General features: G+C 29.8%; 1 protein-coding gene across 5 annotated transcripts in view; it reads right to left on the minus strand.

Annotated features, from left to right (window-relative positions):
* Positions 1 to 1812: 1812 nt before the first annotated feature.
* The window catches only part of LOC106465768, a 16072-nt gene continuing 7087 nt past the window's right edge, over positions 1813 to 10797 (minus strand). For all 5 annotated transcript variants that reach the window (XM_022393703.1, XM_013926002.2, XM_013926001.2 and 2 more), the window contains exons 2-4: positions 9087 to 9127; positions 5051 to 5116; positions 1813 to 2504 (exon numbers count right to left, since the gene is read on the minus strand). In XM_022393703.1, the coding sequence (XP_022249411.1) occupies positions 1903 to 2504; positions 5051 to 5116; positions 9087 to 9105 (687 nt within the window). In that variant the 5' untranslated portion in view covers positions 9106 to 9127 and the 3' untranslated portion in view covers positions 1813 to 1902. The remainder of the gene's footprint in view (positions 2505 to 5050; positions 5117 to 9086; positions 9128 to 10797) is intronic.

The raw sequence follows: 10797 nt of genomic DNA on the forward strand, positions 1-10797 counted from the left end.
TTTACACATTTGTCTAAAATAAAGCTGGCATAAAGTACTTGCTCAAGCTAATCATGTTCAAAATCTTTAAATAAGTCAACACCTTTCAACTTTTTTCAAATGGAATGATATAACCACATGGAGTTTGTATGTAAATGAGACAAATGTTATACACAACTGGGACTACACACAAGTTAAGGAGTGCATAATATAAAGTTTTTCATCTAACAAGTAATGTATATACTATGGCAGAAGAAAGGATATACTTGATATCTGCAGAAAAGGTTTTGTTTTGAATTTCATGCAAAGCTACATGAGGGCTATCTGCACTAGCTGTCCCCATTTTAGCGAAAGGCAGTTAGTCATCACCACCCACTGCCAACTCTTTTACCAAAAAATACTGGGATTGACCATCACATTATAATGCCCTCCCACCACACACACACAGCTGAAAGGGTAAACGTGCTTTGGTGGGATGGGGATTCAAACCTGCACCCTAACCACCTGGGATGTGTGTGTATTTGTAAGAGAAATAAAACTTCCAGAAGTTATTATTTTGTCAGGAAAAAAAAAAGAGTAGCCCAAGAGTTGGAAGTGGATGGTGATGACAAGCTGCCTTCCCTAGTCTTTCACTGCTAAATTGGGGACAGTTAGTGCATATAGCCCTGTTTCAGGATTAAATTTGAAAATAAATTTTTTTTACAAGGCATGTTTATCTTTTTGTAATGGCAGTTACTAATTTCTCTAATAGTTGCATTCTTTTTTTATGCATTTGTTCTAGGTGTTATGGTAGTATAGAAGTACCATACATTTCTTTCTATCTTATCTGGCTAAACCTTTTCCAAACATTATAAAATGCATAGTCAGTTGAAAATTTTACAGAAATTCTATGAAAAAATTATTTAGCCTTAAGAGAGAAAGGATGACTGAAGTTATTAATGTTTTTCATTATTGTTCTGTCACTTAGATGTTGTAGGTAGGTTGACAGACTTCAAGAGATCAGTTAATTACATTTTAACAAGTAGAGCCAGTTTTAAAGTTGTGTGAAGCATTCAAACAATCGCTGGGTATTCATCTAACAAGTTAATTTATATCTAACATGAGCAAAACACAAAATACCTCCACTGATGTAGTCCATTACTTGCTTTTTTCCTATGGTACTAATTGTGTTCCCCATTGAAAACATATTGCCCACAATCACAAGTTTCCTAAACTTACAAGCAAGTTTGCCAAAAAAATAAGCCTGCAAGCTAGTGTTGAAGAACCTTTCAAAGAAGTGTTTTATGTACACTTATAAAGTGTTGATGCAATTTTTGATATATATTTTTAAATAAAAATAAAGAAACCAAAATGTTTACATTTTCAAATACAACAAAGTTCACACTCTTCCCAAAATGGGCCGACCTGTAATTGGCACAGAGATGTTGATATACCTAAATTAGCATTGATAAGTTCCACAGTCAGGTGAGGCAAGAGATGGTTGGAGTTTGATATAAATAGCTTGTTTTAATACTTAAGAGAAATGAAACTTCCAGAAGTTATTATTTTGTCAAATTCTGGAATGTAAAACAAGTTATTACAGTTTTCACCAAATCATCTCAATAACCGAATTATTTGTCCTTACCGTAAAAAGAAAGGTGCAATACAGTTACAGCTAAATTTGGTAAAGACATAGTTATTTCTTGATGCTAGCAATATTTTAAATTAATAAAATTATTTAATGCTTCAGTGATAACTCGTACTAAGCAAAGTTTTAATGGATAACTCATAATGACTATGTAGTTTTTTCTTCTGGCTAGCAAACTGGATACAAAATTAAAGAGAAGTAACAAATAATCTTACATCATCTTTAATACATGAAAAGGACAAATGTTTCAGTATTCAGCTTGAAAATAATTTTTTTTTACAAGACATGTTTATCTTTTATGTTTTTGTAATGGCAGTTACTAATTTCTCCAATAGTTGCATTCTTTCTTTATGCATTTGTTCTAGTCTTTTCATTCTATCCTCTTCATCTTTTTTTCTTTCTTTCCTGAACATTTCCAAAGCTTGAACGATTTCGGTTGCAGTAGTACGCTTCCTTTTCCTTTTGGAGTTAGCTAAAGCTGAAAGACTGTATTCACATGATTCATCAACAGTGAAGTTAGAGTCTTCATCTTCAGACTCATCTGACGCCTGGCTTGTGGACGGTTGATTTGTTTTTTTACAAAGACGGGGCATTTTTGCTTCATTTTCCATAATTTCTTCCATTTCTTCACAGAAGTCTTCATCTATTCTAATGTTTTTATCTTCAACTGGCTTTCCCTGGTTTTCTTTAACTTCTCTGTATTTTTTTTCAATTTTCTTCCATTTATTACAGCACTGTTCACCACCAATCACAACCCCACTCACTTCTGTTGCCTTTTTGGCTATCAGATCCCATGCCTTTTTCTTTGTTACTAAACCTTCTACAAACAATCGGTCATTAGCACGCCGCAATGTGATCAAAAGTTTTGTCATTGAAGGACTCCAAACAGTAAGTCGACCTAAAAATTCAGTTAACAAAGAATGAACTTCAAGTCAATTTAAAACTTGTATCAAACTAGATAAAATTTAATGAAAAATAAATGATAAAAAAGATCAAAGAATTTATCTTGTATAACATAATTCATCTTGTTTGAAAACAAACAAAGTCAGTTTTGCATGCATAATTTCCAAAAACTAATCTAGTTGTTTTGTCGTAATATAAAAGACTGTTTAGTTTAAATATTAGTGATTAATTTATATTTGTGAGTGAATATTTTTATTAGTTTTATGTTTTGTTATAATAAGAGTTAAAAGCAGATGATTGTAGGTTCTGTTAATAACTGATTGGTGTCAAGAATATAGAAAGTGGCCAAATGACTATATAATAAAAATATAAATAGTATGAGACGAGTGGGAAGCAATAGACAGGTAATAGCAAAAGCGAATATAGTTGTGTGAAGTTAAGTACCATAAAGGTGTTATGTTAGAGTGAAACTAACAGTATAAAAAAAGATAAGATAGATAATTTTATTCCGTCAAAGCATGGTTCTAAAGTAATTGAATCAGCCTGGGTACACTTTGACAAAAGGAACAGAGGATCTTCAGAAGAAAGAAGGCCAAACTGATATTCTAAAGTAAGTGAATAGGCCTAAGTGGACTTTTGACAAGAAAAAAAGAGAACTATATATAAATAGTGTTTATGATATGCCTGTAATCTGTACAGTGTGAAGACTTTGTTGCACACATGTTTAACTTATTCCAAATATATATAGACAGATATTATTTAAAAACAAGTAAAGTGTGCATTGTTTATTCTTCGTTAAATTTATCACTAACAAGTCATATAAACCTACTGTAGAAGAGTCCTAAGCCCAACAACATAGTATATATTTATACTATTAAGAAATATATAAGTAAAAGTAATTTATTTCGACAATTGGCAAAGATGAAATTAATGAGCTAACACAAACAGAGCAGCCACATTCTTTCCAAATGTTTAAATCTTACCTTCTAACCAAAATTCCAGATTTTAGATATTTGTACATGTTCACATAACACACTTATATTTCAACTTTTCTCCATAATTCCACCTAACATTCACTTTAGCTTGTTATCTGGTTGTAAAAACTTCGGAACATGCTTACTTCAGATTACAGTATCATAGAAAGAAACTGTTAAATTAAACAGTAAACAAAATAAATGTTTATGAAAGAATACTTGATCTAACCTATCATGAAGTACAATACTTAGAAAATTATCAGCACATAAAATAACCTAGTGTGACTGACCAAGGTTATCTTAACATATAACAACTGGCACATCTAAGCAACATGGTTTACATACACTAAATTAATTCAAAAATCACGTACAAAATTAATATCTATACTATGTAAAAGCTATTCTGACAAGCACAATACTAACATCATTTATAAAATACAATACAACAACTGCCATGATTTTTGTATTGGAGAAACAAGACGAAAAATGGAAACTAGATATAATGAACACAAAAAAATAACCCTCCCATGACTTTTAACATTTTATCTCAATTAACCATAGAAAACACTAACATATTAAGCAAAGAATCAAAGTAAACAAATGAAAAACTAAAGAAGCTCTTCTAATACAGGAACCTGAACCCACATTGAACCATCTCCAAGGAACACTTTTATACTTACACTAATTATTCCTTAATGTTAACTACTATCTATGATAGATTAATATATACAATGCCCCCTATAATCTTACACCTGTTATTACTGTCATCTCTATAACATACGATCAATAATGATCACTTTTTCAAATCTCATTTTTAACCTGATGATGACTGAAGGAGTCTGAAACATTGTAACTTGTTTTGTGTTCTTAAATAAACATTTTTTTAATACCCATATCCGCCATCTCTACTAGAAATACATATATATTTACTTCAAGTGGGTTCCTCGTCATCATGAATAAATATGTGATTGTTTATCATGTCCATTTTTAAAAAATGCAAGGACTTTCTACACATTTCCACTTTACAGAGTTCTGTAACAAGTTACCAGTTTCTGAAAAATGGAAGTTTCTAACAATACAATCTGTTATGATATTGGGAACTAGAGAAAAAAAGCTGCAGCTCATTGTAGAACACAGGTTGTACTACAAGCCTTTGAATGTACAAAAGTTAAGTCATGTGCTCAGCTTTTCAGTAAGCTACACAGCTCATTTGGACTTTTGTTGAGACCACCAAAATTAGCAGCAGACATGAGTCAAACTTTGATGTTTGTAGCAGTAATTAATAAGTTTTGTCGAGAGGGCCAGGGATGAATGATGTGCTCATTACAACAGCATTAAATATATTTTGGTATTTAAATGTTTACATTATAGATCATCTTTAAAATTACATCCTGAAGATGACCTTTGAAGTCATGAAACTGATAAAAGGAAATAGAGAGGAGAAACTTAAGGATTATATATATATATAAAAATTTACAAATTTCATATGTATATAAATACTCTTACGATTAACAGAAGATGAATATTAATTTACAGAATTAACTACAAAGACCTAAATGAAACCTACTTCCATCTTCCTCAGTTGTTTCCTGTACAGGAAGCACTGAAACAGTAGTGTATGCTGAATTCAGTTCTGAAAATATAAAGAAGATATAAAAAATGACAGCACTTTATTTGTATAATACAGAGGTATATAAATATCTAAACATAAAACAGTTTGGTTGTATATATATATATAAAAACACAGCCAAGGCAATCAATGATATTGGATACATAGTTTAAAACTGCTTGCTAAAAAAGTAAACTCTATACTTGGTTTAGAATTATTTTATCATGTTTGTCAATTTTATTAAGAATAGCAAAAAAATATGAGTTACTTGTTATTTAGATATTTTCGTCTTCTTTAGGTATAAAGACAGACCAATGTTGTGTCAAAACATGTAGTATGTTCCACCATCAATAAAACTTTTCCTTATGCTTATAACTCATTGTTTGCCTAACTATAATTATTTAAGTTATTGAAGAACAAGCTTATCTATGAAAGAACAAAAATAACTTTTGATAGAATAAGCAATGTAATATCTGGTCTAGTGATACCTGATCTTCATGCATGTAAAATGGAATTAAATATTTCTAAAGAAGAATTAAAAGCCCTTAAACAACTATGGGAAAAAAGATTTAGTGGTTTTGAAATCAGACAAAGATAATGTGATTGTTCTCCTTAATAAGCAAGATTATGTAAATAGATGTTAGGTGTTTCATCTGAAGATACAAAAGTTAAGAAAATAAATTTTGATCCTACCAAGAAAAGAGAAGGTCAGTTACAAAGGCATCTTTTAATATAAAAAAAAATAATGTGACAGTGAATAAAACCTACAAAGACATTAGACCATCTGGTTCCCATTGTATGGTTTACCTAAAATTCATAAAAATTAGTGTCTGAATAGACCAATAATTTCTAACATTGATAAGCATAACCATAAACTAACTGATTTTTTGAATAATTTTCTTGAAAAATATGTTAAAAGTGAATACATGGCAAAAAATAGTTTTGAAATTAGGACCTAGGTTGGCTAATTTTTTTATTGGTTCATTACGAAAGACAGTGCTGAATAATTGTCTTAAGACCTTCAAACCAGTTAAGTATAATTGATATGTGGATGAAAAATTTGTTATTTTTAAGAAAATAGAACATGTGAAACAATTTTTAAACTGTTTGAATAACCCACACTCCATGTATAAAATTTACTGTTGAGGAAGGAAATAATTCAAGATTTCAATTTCTAGATTTAGAAATTAATTATTGTGTCACACATATGGATGTAGGCACTTATCATAAACCATCATATACAAGATTATATAGTTATGTAAGTAGCTTTACACCCCTATAGCTACAAAATAAATTTAATTACCATCCTAGTTTACAGAGCTTATTGTGAATAAATTTCATTATTCTCAACAAGAATTAAAAAAAATACAAATGTTCTACTGAAAAATGGATGAAATCTAACCTTGATTAATAAAGTGGTTAAAAAAATTTTACATGGAGTTACCACCTCTATAAAGGTTAACTTTGATGGACCCAAACATATTCTATATGTTAATTTGGTGTGTACAAATAAAAGTAGTTTTGAATTAAGGAAAAAAGATTAAGAATATTACAAGTTCAAATTTTCCACAAATTTCCATTCAAGTTGTTTTTAAATCAAAACTTAGGGCTGAATTGTTTTTAAATTCAAAGAATGGGTTAGTAGATTGCAACATTCTCATGCTGTTTATCGTTTTGTGTTCTCGCTGTGGGTGATACTATATTGGTTCAACTATTTGCTGTTTCGAATAATGTATACAAGAACATGTACAGCCAACCTAAGATAACAACTCAAGAATTTACAAACATGATCAGGAGTGTAAAGGAAATACACTGGAAAAGAACTTTGAAATTGTTTATGTGCAAACAATGAAGACCATAGAATTAAAGAAACTGTGTATTTAAAATTTAAAACCTTCATTTGAGGATAACTAAACAGTCTGTAAAATACTATTAAAAATTAAGAGTTATTTTAAATTTTTTAACCAAAGAACACAATAATTCCTTAGAATAGATTATACATAAATTTTTCTCCCCCTTTAATGTTCATAATAAAACTTTTAACAGTTTTTATAATGTATTTTCAATTTAGCTCTGAACTTATTTAACCCTTTTGTGGTGAGCTTGTGCAATTTGCAGAAATAGAGTCACAAATTTCACTGGTACAACAAGACATGTGGTAACTCTGAGATTTCTTAACATATCCTCTCAAAAACTGTCAAGATTTTGTAAAAGATCATAAGCATTTTGTACACAAAGAATGATGTTTTTACTAAAAATATGTTATTTTTCTACTCTAGTTACTTGTACTTAAACTATTAACAAATTCAGTGCAAGGTGATTTTAATTTTAAGTACAAAATTACTTTTCTTCTTATAGTTTTCATATTTCATTTGCATAATCTCTAGAACCTCCTAAAAGGATATCAAAGGTTTCTTTAGTTTATACTTTATTTTTCATTTTCTCTACCATATCACTAACTCTAGCTATTATCATCAACATACAATGCAATGAAATAATTAAAAAATAGGAAACAGACTTTTTACTTTTTTTGTAGAATATCTTTAAAGATTTTCCTTTTGTTAAACTTGTAATTTCAGGTCTTTTCCTTTTCACATTTAGTTAATATTTTATGTTTTATTTTCCTTTCTTATACATTGCCAGTTATTATTCATCTCATCACAAGTCAACAGTGCCATTGGGCCATATTACAGTCTCTTTGGGAGACATGCACAACCCTTCAACAGTGCCATTGAGGTATATTACAGTCTCTTTGGGAGACACGCGCAACCCTTCAACAGTGCCACTTGAGGCATATTACAGTCTCTTTTGGGAGAAATGCACAACCCTTCAACAGTGCCATTGAGGCATATTACAGTCTCTTTGGGAGACATGCGCAACACTTCAACAGTGCCATTGAGGCATATTACAGTCTCTTTGGGAGACATGCACAACCCTTCAGCAGTGCCATTGAGGCATATTACAGTGTCTTTGGGAGACATGCACAACCCTTCAGCAAACCTTTTGTTCATTGCGTAATATCGTAAGCATAGAGAATGGATGCAAAGTATCATGTATATATAAAAAAAAATGTTGAAACCTTTTAATTATGCATTTTAAAACATAACTAATACATAAATAACTAAAATACAAAAGTAACACCTAAATACAATTTAAATTATACCTCTAACTATATCATATTTAGGTAAGAAACAACTAAAATACAAAAGTAACACCTAAATACAATTTAAATTATACCTCTAACTATATCATATTTAGGTAAGAAACAACTAAAATACAAAAGTAACACCTAAATACAATTTAAATTATACCTCTAACTATATCATATTTAGGTAAGAAACAACCGTAAGTGCTATAGTCAATCAAATAGAAAAAATTCTACAGTGAGTTACATGTACTTTTGTGATGACAACAGCACACCAATCTCCTAATAAATATTGTTAGTTTATAGTGTAAAACAAGTTCTTTGTAATGGCTATACATGTGTAGGTTACATCTACATGTAGGCTATAAAGCTCAAACAAATCTCTTGGAGGTGGGTGTAGCAGCTTTCAAGGGTTGAAAAAATTTATTACTTGTTTCAATTGTATTCATTCAGAGAACTTTGAAATGAATGGGTCAAATGTTATGTAAGCATCTTATTGCCTCGATGTACCTCTGCTCATCTACCATCATATTATTGAAGATACAATGAGCCAAAGTGGAGAATTTTCATAGCTCGTTGGTAAGGCGATTATACATCTTAAGTAGTTTTTATAGGTATATTTTGAAATAAAGGACTTAAAACTTGGATAAAATAAAACTTTAAATCATAACATACATTATAATATTAATTTCACTCAAATACATTGATAGTAAAGGCATTTAATTAAATTTTCAATGTAAAACAGTGACTTCCACAGAAAATTGTTTAAAGGGGTTCCTGTTGCAAAAGGGTTAAATAATCAAAAAACATAAGCCAACAAAACTGTACAAGTATTGAGAAATTTCTTACCTTGGTGCTCTTCGCTCATATCAAAGGTGAAATACTTTCACCTGAAAAAAAAAAAGTACATGAAAATAACTTATATTACTTGACTAATAAGTTAAAATACATGTATGTCAATGTAAAATAATAGAGCTCAAATTAGTGATAGCTACTTGACCTGGCAAAAAAATAATAGATATTAATGTTTAGTCAGTTTTCCTCAAGGACCACTGCATTCTTTTTACCAGTTGATAATCCAGGAATTATTATAAATAGTAAAATAGAAAAAAAAATTAAGTTAACTGCAAGCACATGACGGAAAATCCAAACTACAAATAACCTATCAATAAGCCTTTTTTAGTTGCTTGCTGCAGTACAATCCAGCACACATTTCAGTGTGATTACCAAAGTTTAAAATACCATTAAAAAAAAAACACTTTCAAGCACTGTTCAATTTTTATGTTCATTTTAATACTAGGCATAATTATCATCACAAATTATGGAATTGAAGATGTAATATTTCCTGGAAGCTTAAGTCTGCTTTAAGTCATACTGAATTTTTGTTTAAAAGGCACATTCAAATATAAATGCACACATGACAAATTATATACACATGATCATGACATCAGTTTCACTTAAGACTGCAAGGTAATAATAGTGTATGCAGAAATTATTCTAACACCCATGTTCACCATTAATGACATCTAAATATTCTGTCGAATATTTTGTCAACACTTAATATTATGATACTGGATAGGTTTAAAGGAAGCAGTTTAACAATCAGATCATGATAACCTTACATCAAGGTCTTAACAGTTAGCTTGAAATAAACAATAGTTTTGCTGACTTTAAACAAGAATGTGACACACACTGTCATGGGGTTCGCAAGTTACCTGTATAATAAAATTAAGTATGTAAAAATATATACACAGACTGGTCTTTATGTTCAATACTTTTCTGCAATTGTAAACTTTTGTCCCTTTTACTGTAGCCTTAATTGAGCAACGATGTACTGAATAATGCAAATTTGTTTCTCTGTAAAACATTATATTTTTAAGACAAGTATCTAAGTAACAGTTTTAACAATACCTACACTCTGATATTAAAGTTATGTACAAATTGTTGAAAACAAATTATGACAAGTAATGAATTGCTAAAGATATAAAATTTTACATAATTTAAGAATCAAAACCAGTCTTTGTAACCAGCCATATAATAACTTAAAAAATAAATTTGTTCTTTAGTCATGACCAATAATTCTATAACATATTATTATGAATTCTGAGCATTGTCCTATACAATATATATATGATCGCATTTTTCTAATTTGTATAGTAATTTTAAAGAGAAGTAACAAAATTCAAAATATTTAATCCATATTAGTGAGAAATTTTACAAAGAGATTAAGATTTTAGCTGTTAATGAAGTCATAATTATGGATGATTTTAATTTCAGGTATATATAGATTGGGAAATTCTAGAAACAAACCATGAAGGATAAAGGTTTTTGGAAACTGTTGAGGTTGGCTTTCTTCACCAGTTAGTCAAAGAACCAAGTAGAAACAATGCTATTTTAGACTTACTGTTAACATCAAATACAGAAATGATTGAGAGGGTGGAATTTGGGGAACATCTGGGTGGAAGTGGTCATTGCTCTGTTAGGTTCAATGTTTTGCTGCATATGGAAATATGGAATAATGATATTTTAGTTATAAATTTCAAAAAAAGCAAATTTTGAA

This window comes from Limulus polyphemus, unplaced genomic scaffold (assembly GCF_000517525.1).
Source record: "Limulus polyphemus unplaced genomic scaffold, Limulus_polyphemus-2.1.2 Scaffold2046, whole genome shotgun sequence".
NCBI classification, from domain to species: Eukaryota; Metazoa; Arthropoda; class Merostomata; order Xiphosura; family Limulidae; genus Limulus; species Limulus polyphemus.